The 20000-nt window shown below is 37.8% G+C and overlaps 1 protein-coding gene across 2 annotated transcripts in view; it reads right to left on the bottom strand.

The window, feature by feature from the left end:
* The window catches only part of LOC122809435 (transmembrane protease serine 13-like), a 548009-nt gene that overhangs the window by 219823 nt on the left and 308186 nt on the right, over window positions 1–20000 (bottom strand). For both annotated transcript variants that reach the window (XM_044080945.1, XM_044080946.1), the window contains one exon: window positions 16314–16446. In XM_044080945.1, coding sequence (XP_043936880.1) covers window positions 16314–16446 — 133 coding nt within the window. The remainder of the gene's footprint in view (window positions 1–16313; window positions 16447–20000) is intronic.

Here is a 20000-nt window from a genome sequence, read left to right as displayed (position 1 = left end):
AGAATTACAGTCAGACACCTTCTGAATCACCTTATTACTCTGTTTAAGATTATATTACCTCTGTCCCATAACCTGATCACACGTGCTCTGTAAATTGACTGAATTATCAGCTATACTAAAAGGCAAGGTTTGAGTCTTTATTTAACACTCTATCCATTAGGAGCAAATTCATATTACTCAATTCAGGCTCAACTTTTGTTCCTATTTCTGCAATAACTTTTATAGACCCACAACCACACTTGTTCTTTATTTCTCTGCATCTTTTACAGATAAAATTTTCTAAAACTCAGTCATCCAAAATGTTATTATATATTTCACATATCTTACACCTAGTCAGAAATCCCCTTTCAAGCAAATCCAACAGACTAAATTTATCCATTTTTTTATCTTTTCACTTATAATAACCCAACACACCTAACATGCTTAACACACAAAGAAGCAAAAATGTGTATTTGCATCACTGTGGGATGCATCTGCATGTAATTTTAAAACTAAACCGATGAAAGGTACCAAAGTCCATACACCCACCCCTTCAGGAAGCTACACACAAAAAAGATAACTTCATCCAGCCCTTAAAAGAACTTAAAGTGTAGTTAAAACAGTTTGCTGTCCAGAAAAGCATACAAAATTGTCTTAATTGCAGCAGGAGTCCAATCACTCATTGGTAAGCATATACAGAGCAATCATGGAGCTTCTTTCTGGCCAGAAGCCATGTTCCTGGAGAGAGTATATGTGATTTGATTTTTTTTTTTTTTTTGTAAATTAATTTTTTTTGAGAATTTTCCCAAGAAAAGAAAGGATTGAGATGGGCATGAAGTTATGCTGTGATGGGGCTGCAAATTGTGGGAATTGTCATGACCCAGTAATTTTCCATTGAGAAGACACGGTATTCTTGGTGATACATTTGTTTTGGAGCTGTTTTTAGGACAGAAGAATCTGGTCTTAATACAGTAAATAAAGTATATAATCTGGGACTAGCTTGAAGTAGAAGACTGGCAAGTCAGTAATGATGATGTTAGACTTAGTAGGATTGGTATAAATGATTGTCGGGGGGGATTAATCTTTTAAGTCATCATTGGAGGTGATATGGCGTTTGGGTGTTCTGAGTCTTTGTATAGTAAATGTTCAAGAGCAGTGTGGTCTTTAATATCATTAAATAGATTCCAAAATCTTTTTTTGGTTGTGTTGTATGGTGGTCTGGATTATAGTTATGGGGGTTGCATTGTGATGTCTGGTGGCCTCTTTTGGCTAGTTTTTTAGGAGGATGAATTAGTTAGGGTTTACTTTTGAGGAGTTATTTTTCCAGGTTTTCTAGGCACTGTCCTTAGGTTTGTAAAATTTCTTAGTGATCCACTTGTTGGAAGGGCTTAAGGGCCTAGTGACTTTGGGAAAGTATTTATCTTGTCGGCAGTAGAGGTGGTTGTTCAGAGGTAAGGTTAACAACTGCTTATAAATTCTCCTATTGATATACTGATTCTCTTAAATGTTTTAAGATGACAGATTATTAATTGGGCATGGAAGTTTTCTGATTAATAATTTAATGGAAAATGTAATGGGTCAGTAATCACTAAATGGGGAGGTGACAAGAGGTTAAGTCTGCTTATTATAGATGGTTTCTTTGTTATTACAAGTAGGAAGTGGCTACCTATGACTATGTTTGGCCTGCTGGCTTCCTTAACTATTTGTGCCAAACTGAGGCTGGTTAGGAGGTCCTAAGGTGGTTGTTTAAGAATGCTTAGTAGCAGTGATTTAAACTTTAAAAGGGTGACTGAGTAAATAGATGTGCAACTACCAAGGTAAGAGAGTTGTGGTTGCTGAGAGTGAGAGAAATGTAATTGATTATTGGTAGAAGAGCTTTGTTTTTGGTGTTTGACTTTTAGATTGTCTTTTAAGAGAAGGGTACCAAATCCTACTATTTTAACTCATCTGGCAATGAAAACGTAAGTTTAGGTAGTGGAGGATCAAGATTGGGAATGTCTTGTTTTAACCAAGATTCTATAACTGCTACTATGTCAATGTTATTGGTAGCTATGAATGAATATAATGGTTCCAATTTATTCAGCATACTACCTGCACTAAATTAAGGCAATGTTAATGTTTATAATTTTAATGTATTGTGGTTCTGAGTTTGGTTCAATACAACTACAAATAATAGTCTTGATTAATGTAATTAGCCTGATGATTAATTTTCAGGAATTGTGAGGCTGATTGATATTGCTTAGGAGAAGTAGAATTAAAGTAATTTATGATTAGTAATGATGACGTTGGGTGGTATGGGCATATGAGTTCAGAGGCATTTCTCTGTTTATAAAGTTAAATAGAACTCTTGAATTTTGGAGTTGGTGGGGAGGTTGTACTGAAGGCATTGCTTGGTTCTGTAAGTTCATACAAAAGGCAAATGATGACAATATGTATTTAAACTATAATGAATATCATAGTGAAATGATTGGATTTTCCTGCTGCCGTTATTTTATATTTATGTGTGAATGTTCTAAGGTGGTGAGTGCAGTTTAGACAGGGAATAGAAAGCGGTTGTGTTGGTTGTGATGACAGGAGTGAGATGTCTGTAGGGAAAGTGCGTATTTTGCTGAGAGAACTTAAAAAAGAGTGTGTGTTGCATCCTGAATTTCTGCTTGGAGACATGCTGAAATAAGAATATGGATGCCGGACAGGGTGGCTGGGGAATTAGGGGTGAGACAGGAGTGAAGTGGGCCAGCAACCAGTGTGCAGGGCAATAGTTGAAGTGTGCGCATTCATACCTGCCCAAGAACAGGGCCAGAAAGTCTGTGGAGGGAAGAGAAAAGCAAGCACCACACAGTGGGGCATCAAGAAATCTTAAATCCTTGTGAGAATAAACTGCAAAGAGACAAGATAAGTGTAATTAAAAAAAGTCAAGAAAATGGATCTGAAACTATACAATTATTAGTTTGTAGAGGCTCCCACAGCTAATGATTTTGGTGATAAGCCTGCTTAGAAGATCATGGGCAGTAGCAGCTGGCTTGGTGATTACACCTTGGAAGTAATTCCTTATGTAACAAGCATGCTCAGGGCAAAGGGCTTGCCACAGTTTCACATACCTACATAGCAGTAATTCTGGCATGCTTTGTTGTTTATTCTTGTGGCATACAGGCTGAGCATATACCTTTGATGGCCTATCATGGAAGAAATTTCTGCTGTACATGGGCTATGCCTGCAAGGGGGGAAAAGAAAAAAATAAGCAATTACAGTGAAAAGCAGAGACATGAGTGAAAGCAAGGCGTGAAAGGTACGGAGAAGCAGCAGCTGAACTTTAAAAATGAAAAGAGCAGAGATACAGGAAAGGGTCAACTGCAGGACAGAACACAATGTTGACTTCAATATGCAAGGCAGATTGGAACAATAAATAATCTGCAAGGACGTTATGTGTTAACATTAAAAACAGAGAGTATTGAATGGCTAACACAGAAAATTTAAAATAATAAGTAACAGTCAGCTAACAGAATTAGTCCTATATATTCACTTTTAGAAAAAATGTTTCAAAGCAGACAGCTAACCGCTTCAATGAGAGGTGCTGACAAAGGACTAAGAAATTTGCACCACTGTGCAATTAACATACGTTGGCAGTGAATAATAAAACCACACTGTTTTGCAAGAAGTGTGGTCTCCATAAACTAACATAAAGCAGAGCAGAATCTTGCCTACTGACTAGTGAAGGTTAGTTAGTGGGTCTAAACCTCTGTATGGAGACTTTTCTCATTATCTGAGCCATGGACTTTGTCTCTGGATATGGAAATGGAATTTTACACAAGGAAATTATCTTCTGGCTTTAAACTAAAATATTCCTGGAGGAAATGTAAACTGGGCAGTGCACACAGATCTGTAAAAGTGAGTCTATGTACCTCAATGTAATGTGACCATGAAAATGCACAGATGGTCAGTTAATGTTCATGTTTTGTCAAGCAATGTTTTGTTGTCAAAAGAACGGCTTCAGACATAATCACAGGACTCCTTATGACGTTTGGAGTATAAAACAAATCTTGCCAGTTCTAACTTACCCAGTAGTCATACTGTGACAGAAACATGAAAAATACTGTGCTCCATGGACCCATATCCTATACGTGCAAGATATGCAATTGAAGAACAATTCAGAAAAAAGAAATAACTGAATACAAACAAGAACCACTCAAAACTCAATGCACTGAAAGACATTCACTGTACAGCAGGAGGACTTTGTTCTGTGTCCCTCCAGTGCAGATAATTATGCCTCCAGCACCCCAGTTGGGCTGACACCCCACAATACTTTAAATTTAATATAGTAACTCCATGGTCACACCACCAAGAAATACAAGCAAAACTAAAAGGCACAATACAACTGCACTGTCATGCTTATTCACTGCATAATTCAACAATATTTAATAAAAAAGGCAATGCAATGAAGTACACACTTGATTACTGGTAAACTAAGAGACACATTTCAACAAATATCTTCTTGATGATAAAGGATACTTCCCATTCCAAAGCGGTGAAAAATACCATTGTGTTACCACTATGTAAAGGAGGAAATAACTGTTCAGTTAGCAGAATTAGGCCAATAGTGCTCAACTTTCTAATGAAAACGTTTTAGAAAATGTGATCACAACCCCTAATGTGTTTACTTGATAACAATTTATTTTCTCCAGAGCAGCAGAGATTTCATTCAGACCACAATACAGTATAGTTTTCTCCCTTACAAAACATGTTAGAAAACCACTTAACAAGATGAAGGTGATTGTGACCCCCATTCGAGTACCTTTCAGAATTAATGATGCAGTCAACAACACCCATTTCATTCAGCTACTACTAAATATATAGTTACCAAAGAAGGGCTATCAGATTAGATGGCTTGCCAGCAACCTATTACAGAATATTCAAACATCTAAATGGAACAGACAATAATAGCAGATCATGACTCTGTACTGCAGAGTGCTTCAGTTATTAGTCCTTAATGAGAGTTTTCAACATCATACTTTTTTTAAAACTTGCAATCCTACAAATATTGAAAGGATAGTGCAAAATCCCATTTTACAGTCAAGTCCTATACACACACACACACACACACACACACACACACACACACACACACACACACACACACACACACAGTATAACTTGGATATTGCAAAAAAATATTACAGATCATCATCCTAAACAAAGGTTATTTAATTCATCCAATTACTATATATCTAAACGGTTTCACTTCATAATCTCGAAATGCTGAAATCTCGAATTTTCAAGACCATGAACCTGAAACTGCAGAATGCCGAAAGTGCATAAGAGCAAATTTAAATATTTGGAATCGGTGTTATGCATTTCCGTTAGGTTGCTTGAAGTGTTTGGCTGGTATGGTGTCTGAAATTGAAGGTGAGTGAGTGTTTGTGTGTGTTTTGTACGTTGTATGTGTGGGTAAGTGTAGGGAGGTGTAAGTATGAGTGTGAGTGTTGGATTTGTTGGTGTTTGTGTATGTGTGATGTGTATTTGTCTGCAAGCGAGTGTAGAATGTCATGGTCTGAGTTTTTTTTTTCCATTATGTGTGATCTCGGAGTTGGTATATATAAGTAGGGGTGTGTGGGCAGTGCACTCCCCCACATGGGAGGTACAGGGGGGCTTGCCCCCCTGCTTATATGTAGTGTAGGATTGTGTGGTTTGTGTGCTGTGGGTGGAATGGTGTGTGTATTATGTGGTGTTTGGTATATGTATGTTTGATTGTGTGATTTGTGATTGTGGGTTTCAGGATTGTGAATGGTTCGGCTTCATAGTTTCGAAATGCTGAAATTTGAGATTTCAGCATTTCGAAATTATGAAGTGAAACCATCTATACACACACACACACACACACACACACACACACACACACACACACACACACACACACACACACACACACATTCTGAAAGTAAACTGCTTATTCATGACAACAGGCAATGAGCAGAATATGTAATTGGTTATAACAAGTGTAATGTATGAACTGAAGTTATATCACAATTTGGATCTCATTTTGCCATTGTTGTGGTTTGGCTAAATTATTATTTTTGGAAAACTGGAGTTTTTCTACCAAGACCTCTGCTATAAATGAGATATTGTGTTCAGTTGGACATTGCAAATAAACTTGGCAAAACAAATTAACTAAATGTATAGTAAATGATAGGAGACTGAAAAGCAAAATTGTAGGTCTGTGCAATGCAAATTGTAGGTACATAAAATGAAACTGATTACAGTAAACTCACAGTTAAGTGGAACTCAAGCAACCAGCAATCTGAAGCAACTAGAACAAAAATCGAAGATATACAGCACAATTTTCATGTGTTGCACTTTGTTTTCCCCCTGCATAAACATATCTTATGTTTTTAGAGTTTTAAAAGGGAAGATAGGGATAAATTCCCTCTCTCCCCAACCTGAGAACAAGTCAAACCAAACAAATAGAATAGGGTACAGTATTAATCAGGCCTATTTTTAATAGTAACTCTCAAGCAACCAGAAACTACAGTTATCTGCCATCTACCAATCCCCATGGGTGCCGATTAACTGAGAGTTTACTGTACAAACAAGACAGATGTCATGGCAGCAAACAGGGCAAATCAGAAAAAACTGAAAAGTGGGATAAATGAGAAATAGTGGGACAGGTTAAAGGCTGGCAGGGTAGTAGAGTAGAAAGGAAGTTTGAATTCGGAGGTCAAATGCTAGAATCAGGGGTGCTACAAACAACTGGCAAAGAGTCAGGTGTAGTGTATGACATAAGAATGGCAAAGAAGGTGAAATGCAAGGCGAACAAAAACAAGTTTTGTCACCAGTGACTTTGTATGGTGGAAATCTGGGCAGTGAAGGCAGAGCACTTGAGAAAGATGACATCAGAGGAGAAGCTAAGAATGTCGCAATTGTAGAGCAGATCAAGGAGAACAGATTATGGGGGTTTCTTCATATGTATAAGAAAGCAGAAGACAATCGTGTGGAAAACTATTTGGAAGAGACAGGAAGAAGGCAACAGAAAACTAGAGATGGCTGGACTGTGTGTAAAAAAGATCTGTGACAATCAGACATGACTGTTGAAAAAGTCATTGACTGGCACTGAATAGCAGGAGATGGCAACAGCTGATGCAACACTTTGACTCCATGTAGGACAATAGGGAAAATGGTTCATGGTGATGATGCGCTGTGTCTCGCAGATTCCTGGAAATCTGAATTGCATTTGCTGGTTAAGAGTCTTAACAGGATATGAGCATTCTTAGAAAGGTTTCCATGTGGGGGAAAAGTTTTACTCTCATGTTGTTGTGTCTTGTGTCTTTCGTTTTTTTCCCAGTTAGGGGTTGCTACAGCGGAACTCTGGTCCGTTAATGATTGGCAGTAGATCTTTACATGCTGAGTTGTCAGCTCTGATGCACAACCTTCAACGAAGGTACACCCATTCACGCATGTCTCCACACAGAAGACGCTCTAGCTGATAATCGAACAGGGCAACGTAATACAGAAGGCAAATAATCCTCCTGATACAAAGTGTATCCTCCTTTAATTGTCTAAAGCAAGCATAAAACTCACTGCCAATCATTAGCGGACCGGAGTTCCGCTGTGACGACCTCTAACCGGGAAAAGCCAAACGACGACGACAGTGAAAAATGAAGATATCTATCCCTAAAGTGACTAACATACCTTAGGTTGGAGCAGTGCTAGTCACAAAAATCAGAAATAGTATCTCAGTGCAAGTTTTGCATATATTTCTGTGTAAGGACTACAGATCCTACAATATTTTGTAATGTACACTTTTCCTAAAGATTAGTACACAGTGAGGTGATCAAGTGACAGTTGTAAAGAATGTGGCAAGACTGCTCAGAGCTCTTTAAAGAAACACGTTATCAGTAAATAATTGATCTTATTTAAAGAGTCTAAATATAAGAAATCCACTGCAGCCTTTACTTATTTCCCATCTGCAACAGATGAAGGGAGCAGAGAAAACACAGTTTTGAGACACAGATTCATACTGCTTTGTCCTCATTTCGTTAAGGGGTTCTATTTCAAAATATCCTGTAGTCACCATGCATTTTGTATTCAGTTCAGTCAGTGCCTCTCAATATCAGCTGATGGTTTCTGTCCAGAAATGTCTGCTGTAAATTTAGCTGAGCAGAATCTTTTCCTTTTCTAAAGTTGCCGACTTTCTCCACATGTTCCTTCACTCTGCACTGTTCAGCCCATGCAGGCAGTCAGCATTACTGGCATACACAGCAGGTTGAAACTGTTATTCATTTTAGAAACGTGCTGTAATTTGTCTCTGTTTTGTTAGAAAAATATAATACAAAGCAGATCACAAATCTTGCAATTTGTACTAAAAGTGGGCCTATGACATATCCTAGCTTGTTTACTCCCTTAATAGGTTCATAGGTTAGTACTAAGCTAGCTGCCCTTGCGAGCTATTTTTAAGCCTAGCCAATAATCCCTTGTGAGACTCAAACCCAGCACCTTGTGTTTGTAAGACAAACACCTTCACCATTAGGCCAACCTCCCAACCTTTAGTGACAGGCTATAGAACCTGCATGGTATTCAGCCCATGATGCACTACTGAACCAAGTTCCCACTTTAAAGTATGCATGTATATCTTAAAATACTATGTGTGTGTGTGTGTGTGTGTGTGTGTGTGTGTGTGTGTGTGTGTGTGTGTGTGTGTGTGTGTGTGTGTGTGTGTGTGTGTAGAGCAAGGCAGGAGAATTGCACAGCATAAAAAAGGAAAACGAGGAAAAAAAAGGAATTTAGGAGTTTCTACAAGGACCTGTGTGCACAAGAGAATCAGACTACGAGACAAGGACCTGTGTGCACAAGAGACTCAGACTAAGAGACTAGGACCTGTGTGCACAAGAGACTCAGACTAAGAGACAAGGACCTGTGTGCACAAGAGAATCAGATTAAGAGACAAGCACCAGTGTGCACAAGAGACTCAGACTAAGAGACAAGGACCTGTGTGCACAAGAGAATCAGGCTAAGAGACAAGGACCTGTGTGCACAAGAGAATCAGATTAAGAGACAAGGACCTGTGTGCACAAGAGAATCAGGCTAAGAGACAAGGACCTGTGTGCACAAGAGAATCAGATTAAGAGACAAGGACCTGTGTGCACAAGAGAATCAGATTAAGAGACAAGGACCTGTGTGCACAAGAGAATCAGACTAAGAGATGTCTGCCAGAAACTGTAGTGGGACTAGGGAGGGATATGCAAAGATGCAGAGGTGGATTATAATAAGTGCAATTTAGATGGTCACTTGGGGCCCACAGCTACAGACAGTGCTGGAGTAAGAATACATCGAGCTGTTTTCAGGCCATGGGCTCCCTATACTCTTTCTTAGGGGCACCATACATAAATAGACATGTTTGTTTGGATTCATCTTCCTGAATTACAACCATTCAAACTCTAACATTGTAATTTACTAAGATACATACTCATCAATTACAGCTGCTTGACTGTGTACACATCAAATGTACAAAAAAAGATAAAAAAATGTCTGCAGAACGTATTCCAATCTACTGTACACAGTTACACACTAGTCCTGCAAAGCCAGATTAATGACTGTTTAAAGTGATAATAACAGTTGGGGAAGTCATTCTTATCCACATCCAGCCTGCTTACTCAGCAATAATAGCCCCATTTTTGACTGCATATACCGCAGATGTCTGATTGTTGTAAAATAATAATTACAGATTTCATAATACATTTCAGATTTGTTTTATACAAACACAAACCAGCCCAAGAATTCCAACTTATTTCACATAAATGCATATTAGTCCTGCAAAGCTAGTCTGCTTAAGCTAATTAAACAACAATAAGCTAAGTTACTTTCTCCCACAGACAGCCTCCATTACCTATCCAGCAATTATACCCACTTTGCTGAATACACCTTATCTGATTGTGGTAAAAAATACTTCTCAACCTTTTACAGCAAAAATCAAGACAAAGCCAAAAACTATTAAGGGGCAGAGGCCTAGAATCATGGGCAGATATTTTAAGTATTGCTGCTGTAGACTTAAAATTGCTAAAATAAAATTTTAGTATTTTCTAAAGAAAATGAAGTCTGAAACTCAACTGTATGTCCTTATTTAACTGACTGCAATCCTCCATGATTTACAAGAAAACTGCATATTTTATGAAGAACAAACCAAAACATGAGGTAAAAGAGGGCATTTGGTAGGCTTGGGGAGAGATGATTTGATTTCAACCTTGTTTTACATAAACAGTAGTTAGCCCGCAAGTACTTCAATTTATTTCTCGCAAATGCACATTAGGCCTCTGAAGCTAGATGGTTAATTGAACAAAATAAGTTACATTCATCCACAAAATCCCTACCCCACACAGCAATTATAGCTAATGTATGTACAACTCATTTAAATGTGATCAAAATATTACAACCTCTTACTGACAAAGTTCCAAACCAGAGTCAGATTTTAAATATTGCTCTTATATACTCATAATTGCTACATTAACATGGCATGCATTTTCTGAAGGACATGAAATCTGAAATTCCTATGTTTGCAATTATTTAATGACTGCAACTCAGTTATTTGCCAGAAAAACACAAATACTATAAGGAACAGATCAAAATGAGACAAAGTCAGGAACATTCTACAAAATAAGGGACAATTTCAACTTGGTTTCACACAAACAGTACCCAAAGCTTATTTCATACAAATGAACACTGGTTCCATAAAGCCAGAATGTAACATGAGCAAATATCGAGAGAGTAAGTTGCTTTCATCCACAGCTAGATGCCTCCCTCATTTAGTGACTGCAATCCTCAAAGATCTGGCAGAAAAAAAAAAACACAAATTTTTATATGGCACAGCAGAAATATAAGGCAAAGCCATCGACATTCTACAAAATCAAGAACAGTTTCAGCTTGGTTTCACCCAAACGGTACTCAAAGTAAACATTCCAGCTTTTTTCACACAGATATACTCCAGTCCTGTAAAGCCATTTAGTAAGCTTTGCAAACAAATAAAAGGTATGTTGCAATCCTAAACTGTTAGCTAAGTACAAGGACGTTCTATGAAATCAGACAATTGCAAATGTTTCACTCACAGATTGACCAGAGAGTAAATACTCCTATTTATTTCACACAAATGTGCACTAGAGTCCTTAATGCCAGACTTTAAACTGAGCAAATGAAGTTGCTTTCATGCACAGCACAGCTATCTCCTACCCCAACCTCCAAAAAAATCTGATTGCCTGCCAGCACGTTAAAAAATACTTACCTTCAAACTCGTAATTCACTAATACCAGCTATACAGATACACTTTTTTAAGTATAAGCAGGCAGTGTGCACACAAAAAACCTTCACATACAGAAAAAACTTGCAAAATCCCTAATGACTGCATCTGCCCCTCACTGGAAATGCTTCAGTCGGGACTTCCTTCACACAGTCTGTTATAATTCTTATACACTCCAGAAATGTACTTTCTCCTCTACTTTAGACATATGGGAGCAGATACTTTCACTTTCTTAATGTCTGCCTTTGTGTGAATGCTGGCTCTCCTTCAAGCAAGCATAACAAAACCTTTATTTTTAACCCTCCTTTCACTTCCTTGAAAGCTATAACATACCTTTATAGGCCACACCTCCAGCTATGATAAAGCCATTACCCAAAAATAGAATCCTATTACCTCCAACAAAATAAATGAGGTTTACTTTCTGTGTATCTTATAGAAGAAAAAAAAACCCTCCATACAGCCATTTACAGAAATGTTTCAGTTGGAAGGCACTCATATGGTTCACTACAAAAAACATTCTGTAAACCTAAAGGATGTGACAGGTGAAGGCACTTTTCATTTTGTATTGATTTAGAGATATGATAAGGCAAATTTTAAGCTGCAACACCGTAGTTTTGATTGTTCTATCCCTCAGTCATTTTTGCTTTGTTTTCACTTTTAACTTACACTTATTTTTAAAAAAAGAATACAAGTGCAATAAAACAAGAGTGTGCTACAGTGCAATTTAAATAATTTCACTTTAGAAACACTGCTTTTCTTCTTTTAGTTTACTTTTACATATTATAAGAAATAACGTATCACATTACTAACAGACAGTGACCTATTGTTCTTATTCTGCTATGGTGTACCTGGGCTTTGCAGTCTAGCACTGAGAGGACCTTCTCTGAGTAATATTGTCTTCATAAGTAACAACTGATTGTTAACCATAGGCTGAAGACATGCTGGACAGCTTTAGTGAAAAGTGAAGGGAAATGCAGGCAGTGTGTATTTATCTGGAATATCAGTTTAGGGATTATCTACACAGTAACGTGTTAAGGCAAAACAAGAAGACAGGAATAACAGCTAGATAAAGATAAATAAAACTCCACTTTTCTTTTTTCAGGCCATGAAGACATTTTGTATATACTTTATAAAAACCACTTTCCAAGACAGACGTAAAAGTGATTTTGTTAACGGTTAATAGTTTTGAGTTTGCATTAAATGACACTGTGCCATTGAACACCAGTTTGTTAGAAGTCTAGTATTCGCACAATATATCAGTTTAAGTCCAGCAGTCACCATACCCTTTCTCCATTAGCAATAGAACCCTTTGAGATAGAATAGCTATGTTGGAGTGCATAGAGGCACAGTCCTACATGGAGATAACAGGGCTTCACCTACACATAAAATGCGTAAGTGCACTCATACGTGTGTGTTAACTGATAATGCATGGGCTTGCTTTGAGCATGTCTGTTTTGAATTGTGTGTTCACAGATATATGTGGATGCAATATAGTCAGATCCACTATGGAAGTCAAAACAGTAAACAGAGAGTCAAACTTGTTGACAAACAAGCAAAAACTATGGGTGACATCAGGAACAAAACATTATTTTGCAAGGGAGCAAGCCTCTTGCAACTCCATATTTGGGGGACTTTACCCCCAGCATTCCTCTTACTGGTATATACTAATGTGTTGGTCACACAACCACTGAGAAAACATGAACGCGATAGTCACACACTCACAGGGAAATAAGAAACATCCTGCGATGAAAAAAATGACTTGCAAGAGTGTCAGCTTTCATCACAGCTGATAAACATAAAAACATTCCAGAACTTGTACTTTTGGGAATCGTGCATTCAGCTAGTTGCCATTTGTCAAATGAGTAACTATCCCAAATTGTCATCTCAGAGAAAACAGATTCAGATTACTGGTTTTCAATGAGATTCATTATGTATCCATTGCTTCCAAGTGTGAAAAATATCAGCATTAGTCTTTCAGAAAGAAAGGTCAAGGTGTTAAATTATCAACAATCTAAACTGCCTTCACAGTTCTGAGATATAAATATACATATAATTTCACAGTCTATGTAAGTGAGGCAATTTCCTATTATGTGAAGCAGACTCCCCATCCACATGTACAAAGTTCATCCCTGTCCATTTTCAAGCGTAACTTGCATATGTGGATGAGAAACAGAAAATTTAGCCCAGGATTGCCTCCTGTAATACTAATGGACAGATGCAGCTCCTAAATTCTTTATTCCATACATGGTTCCCCTAAAATTATCAATGGTATGATTCCAGTTATTCTCATTAGGGATAATATATAATTATCAACCATGGGATGGGTAAGGCCAATTTATTATCAAACGTGACAGGTTATTTCAAGCACAAAAAGGGAAACTGGCAAGGCTTAAAATGGCCGACAAGGGCAGCTAGCCTAGTACTGACCCACGAACCTACAGCATACCTACAATGGTTGTATAATTGTATCACATCATGTGCGAATGACATGTTTTGACATACCTTTGAGAAAGATCAAGGCTTTCATCATACCAAGTCAATACTTATAACCTTAATATAAACAAGGTATAATAAATATCAGGATTAAAGTAGAGTTTGAGTGTCTTACTAGCATCTCTTTGTTTAGCAATACTTCAGCATTTTATTGGCCACTGCTGATACTCCACCTGCTTTGCAAGGCTCAGTAAATCATGTTATCCTCAACAAAATGCAATGGCTAGATGAAAGAGGTCTGAATATTAAAAAAAACTATTGACTGGTCCCAGTCATGGAAACGCAGCTGTACAGTATGCATTAGGTCTAATAAAGATGCCCATTTTATTATTTATTCATTTTTTGCTTGGTCGTCATCTTGTATTCCAGATTTCACTAAGACAAACAATGCAGGCCTCGTCACTTATGCCTATTTGGCCATATTCCTTTCTTGCTGTCAGCAATGTGAAATGTTATAAGCTTTAAGTTGTCAGAGTGTTTAAAAAGTAAAATAGTCCACTGATCCCATCTAACTGACTAGGCTCTCAGCTAAAATGCTTCATGTGAGCAGGGGAAGACCCCATACTAATATTAAAAAAGCCTATTCAGTGAGCTGTGGTCAATGGAACAAGGTTGTTTTTACAATGAGTTAGCAGCAAGAATGGATACTATGAAGTATCTATTAAGACACAGTCTGACTTTACTACTTTTTTTTCTGAGCACTTTCTGCACCCCTGCATCATCCTACGGCCTTTCTACCCAGTGTCCACATCCACCACCAAGTTTACCATCTTCTCCTCTGCCCCTTCCCCAGGATTTACTCCAATGTAGCTGGAGCTAGCACAGATCCTAATGGCATCCTGTGGGTCTAGCCACCTCCATTCAGATGGGGGAAATTTATTTTTAATGACCTACATCTGCTCCTCCTTCTCTACATGCAGTGTCCATAGTTGCATCCAAGGAGTGAGAATGCAATGTGGATGTGAGGAGCACCACCCCACCTCTGCAGCAACTTAACCATGTCCTCCACCCTTTCTTCTCTTGGTCCATGTCCCCTCATAGTGACATCTCCTTCCTCTACCAGGGAACACCCATGGAACCACCCATCCCTCCCTGCCACTCCCTTCAGATTCCTGAGCACCTAATTGAACCTGGGTTGGCTGGACAGTACTCAGGGGTTTATTCCTCTATGCCATCATTATGGCAGCATGACTATATGAACAGTGAATGAAATGGTACTTGGGCAGGAAAATGCTTTATGGGATCTAGAAGCAATCCATCTATACATGCCCTCCTTTAAGGGATCTAGAACCAATCCATGTATACATGCCCTCCTTTTCCACATTTCTGCATGAGTTCGAGATGTCACATCAACAGTGACCATCATGTAGATACAATGTTGACTGCAATACGCATAAAATGTGCCAAGCTATTCAACAGGACATCATGGTGTCATCAGCCTAACAGTGACTTCATTCCATTTTTCTCCTGAGATATGCAGACTACAGAAATAAAATATCAGATAAGGCTCATTTGACCCCTATTTCCATATCCCGTTTCACCTTTCAACTGAATAAGTTTCAGATCAGAGTTAATCTATAGCCTATTTACTGTCCTCACACACCCCTCTAAGGACATACAATCTGTTCTACGAGTACTTAAGCTTTCTTACACTTTACAATCCTACCAATGATTTCACAAGACTATTATACATTAACCAATGCTGTGTGAAACCTTTCACCTATTATAAGTCCAAGTCATCAACCTCCTCTATCCTAAACTGGTTCCCCTCTTATTTTTTTGCATCTTGTCCTGAAACCCTCCTGGAATTCATTCCATCGGGGGCTATTAAAATGTATGCAATGTACTTCCCTTTAGTATACAGATCATAATGTAACTTCTCTTCATGTGGGTTCTTATGCAAACCCTGCTTCTTATTTGTAGCCTGTGTCTGAAATGTGCTGGTTCGCTCTACGTCTATAAGAAACTGATTTCTTCACGACCTGAATTCCATATACATTCTTACCATTCATTTAAAACGGACAACTTCAGATTTTCTAATGGTGATGCTCACACATCTCAACAAGTTTTTTTATCCCAGTAGTTGCAAAACTTTAGATAATCTTTTATTCTTATAAACCCTGGTTGGGTTCCTTCAAATTCAGTCTTTTGTGAGCATGCCCCTTCTAGGTGGGCTCTCTTCTTTGCAGGTAGTTTTTCCTGTGGCTAACATTTATTATTCTTGGCAATAAGCATTAAACTCTTGTATTTTTGACCATTTTTAAATGCTGTCATAGCTGTTATATTTCACTCCTTGTTCTTATCTTGTCTTTGTCCTATCCACACGTACTCACCTCATGAAAGATTAGGCCAAGAAAGGAGCTCCTGATGAGGCATCCAGATAGATTCTAAACTGAATGCTTCCAAAATTACACAATGGAACAACCCTGCCATACCTTTAAAGCAGTTTAGGGAGAAGACAATTGTATTTATGGGCTAATCACAATAAAACGGCAAAGTCTTTCACTGCTTATAAAAGACATTTCCAAAAGCAATGGTCGTGTCTCAATCATAGTAATAGGATTACCCTTTGCTGATGCCCACTTGCGAGCATGTCCTGTCAGAAAAAGTGCTAGTCCAATTATTGGAGCACACAAGTTCCCAGGCCTGATCCTTCCAGTCGTATACTTGCAGTGTTGAATTTTCTCCACTAAACCGTACTGCAGAGAGAAGAAAGACAATCAGTTAGCTAAAACTAGAGCCCTGTACAATTTAGAGTGATTATTTAGACAACAGATCAGTTTATTAACTGCTTTTGATTAACTACATGCTCATAAAACATTCTGACAGACTAATGTTCTCTTTGCTGACCTTTGTTTTTCAAATGAAATACCCCCCAAATAAAACAAAAAAAGCATAAATTAAGTATTTAGAAAAAAAGAGTGCCCACTCACCCACACACCTTTAAAATTCCACAGTCAGTGCTTGCTTTAGATCATCTGAAACACTATCTGCAACAGAACTAGCATGGATTAAAATAATTAAATTAATAATACTTACACGATTCCTCGTCTCTCGGTGGTGTAAACCTTGGCTCTAGATGACTGTCACTGTTGAAGTGACATCCAGACTCCATGTACAAAAGTGAGAAAAAGGGGTTGGGGATGGATGGACATGATTCTTAGAGGAACTTCACTGGTTTGAAATTCTATCATGCTAAGCTACCTATATATTGTAGAACAATACTGTTTTGTTAAACCACAGCTACTCAAATTATTCAAATGGTAAGCCCCCCCGTCTTAGCCTGCATCAGAGGAGGTGTACACAAATATGAGTGCTGAAAATTATCTATATGTTATTTTATACAGGATCAGGCTAAACTCCAAAAAAACTCCAAAACTCTAAAAAAAACTCCAGCTTTATTCCGTAGCATATCGCCTACTCCAAGGTGATCTCTGCCTAACATATAAAGCTATGTCAAACCCAGAGCTGTTGGACATGCTACACCTAAATAAATCTCCGAGCTACACGCTCTAGGGACCTAAACCTTGTAACCACAATAAACAGGACATGCTGGAGGGATAGATTCTTGTCCCAGAGACTTCCCATACTCTGGAACAGGCTACCCATCTATGTCAAGCAGAGTTCTTCATTAGCACTCTTCAAGAAAAATCTTGATGAGTGGATGGGAAATAGGAAATACACCCCGGGGATCACTTCTGTGTCTCTGCTAGACTGTGGCACAGAAAAATAACTTTCTTGGCTGGTGTAAGCCAGAGAACCTTGTTGGCTAGGCTTACGTAGGCCCTTGGGCCAATAGCCTAGTACCTACCTATGAACCCAATGGAATGAATTAAATGGGATGGTTCAAAAAAAAAGTCAAAATTAATGCTACTAAATAGCAAATATTAGTTATTTCATGTCACACAGTCACAGTCATGCTGTTTTGCATAGCAAAAAAATAAAAATTTACTTTCTTCTAGAAGAAGAGAAACTTTTTTTTCTGTAATTAAAGGGTCATTGTCATAGTGAATGTGAGAAACCTTTAAATTAAGTATTAATGCTGCCAAAGTGCCATGTAGCATTATTAGAAAGAATGAGATTTTTTAGCCCTGTCTTTTAATCTAACACTGCTACACTCCATTTATAATAAGGTATTTTCCATAATTCCATGATTTTTTTGATTTTATGCTATAACACAACAATAGAGTATAGAGTAAAGTGATTAGGAGGCTACAGCATGGCATCCATATGATTGATTAAAGCAAGGTCCTTGTGGGTGTGGATGCTATGTTGGGATTACTCATGACTGCCCTGGACGGAGCCTTAGTTAGGCTGGGCAGCAGGCAAATGGCACCCCGCACCCACCACCCACCACCACCACCTACCCGTGCCCCCCATCCTCCTCTACTCAAATAAATAAAATAAAAGTGCCCTGCCCCCAGGGGCTCCCAGGGCTGCCTGGTTGGCCTATGCCTAAGGCCGGCTATGTGACTTGCAAGATGAAAGGTGAAGAACACCTATGTAATCAAATACTTTATCATGCCTGAGTAAATCCTCTGTAACTAACATCTATCTATGTTATACATTATTGCTATTAAACAATTTAAAGTGTGCACAAAAGCATTTAATCTTTTGTGTGATACTTGAATATAGGACACAACAATGAATTAATAAACATTTGTTCCTTATTGTAAGGAACTCTGCGGTCTCACTTTTTCAACTAGGAATTTTTATTTAGAATTAGAGCATTTGACTTGGTTCACATTTCTTTTGTGTCCACCGAGGAAGAATCTAATTATGCAAAAAATTACTCTGTTATGTTTTAAAGTGGTTTAGAACAGCTTCTGATCAGTATAAACATTTTAGTGAAAGAGGAACGTAGAAGCTTATCACCCAATATCAATAATATTTAATCAGGAAGTCCATTACCCTACATCATGAATATTTAATCAGGAAGCCCATTACCCTACATCATGAATATTTAATCAGGAAGCCTATTACCCTACTTCATAAATATTTATAAATTATAAGTGTAAAGCAGTGACTACTGTGAGACTTATGCTGTAAATTGATGATGTGGTGTAATGTTGCTAAAGGCATTTGATGCATATATAATGTGGTAAAGTTGTGTATGGTTTTGGCATTGCCAGCAGTCAGTGCCGCTATTGCAAAAATCACATTCAGCAGTAAGATGTTATTTTATATTGTTCATTAAATAGGATGTTCAACTGGACAAAGTCCATTTTAAGACGTGATGGGGGGAATTACGTAATAAAATAAATAAATAAATATATATATATATATATATATATATATATATATTGTATGGAAACATTTTAGTCTCATATATACATAAAAACTACAATGTGTATATATGGTTCATATCTTTATCTCATTTTCTTAATAACCTGTTTGTAGGAATCAGTTGTATCAGTAGGGGATTAACAAATATTGAATAATGTAAATCACTCAGCATGGTACCAAGGAGGAGAGACGTATGTTATTTGCAGAACACAGAGTCTATATATAGCTAATAAAAATGCACATTGTTGCAACAGACACAACAACATTTTAAGAAGCTTGAACTTGACAAAGATTCTTGGTGGGAGAGAAGAGGAGGGATTTGTTCTGGAAACAAAATTATAGTGGAAAGGTAGGCAAATGGAGAGGACATACAACAACTAATGTGGAAGGGAGCTGAAGACAGTAACAGTTCGAACAGGTGTACTAAAGGTAAATAACAGTTTGAGCAGGTGTACTAAAGGTAAATAACAGTTTGAGCAGGTGTACTAAAGGTAAATAACAGTTTGAGCAGGTGTACTAAAGGTAAATAACAGTTTGAGCAGGTGTACTAAAGGTAAATAACAGTATGAACAGGTGTACTAAAGGTAAATAATATGTACAGTTAGAAAGCCGAGGAGTATTAAGTTACATGGAGTTGTAATACCAATACAAAAAATTATCCTAGGCCATCCTCTCACCACCACCCCACCCCAGATTCGGACTGCTTAACCTAGGACCCTGGTTTGTTTACACATTTTTAAATTCTAAAGCCAGTATGCGGGGCACAAATAAACAATTAAAGTAAAATCTATACTTTTGTAATTTAACACAGTAGAAATCAGATACCAAAGTATCCCAAATATACAGAAGAGAACACAACTAAAGAAATGGCATTACTCCTGTATTTTACACCTAGGTATGTTTGCAGCTTGTTGCTTGTATAAAGAGTCATTAGCATGGTTTGAGCCTCTTGGAAAGCATGTACACA

Source organism: Protopterus annectens, chromosome 8.part0 (genome assembly GCF_019279795.1).
Source record: "Protopterus annectens isolate FY-2018-M chromosome 8.part0, PAN1.0, whole genome shotgun sequence".
NCBI classification, from domain to species: domain Eukaryota; kingdom Metazoa; phylum Chordata; order Ceratodontiformes; family Protopteridae; genus Protopterus; species Protopterus annectens.
This window is presented reverse-complemented; position numbering and strand designations above follow the sequence as displayed.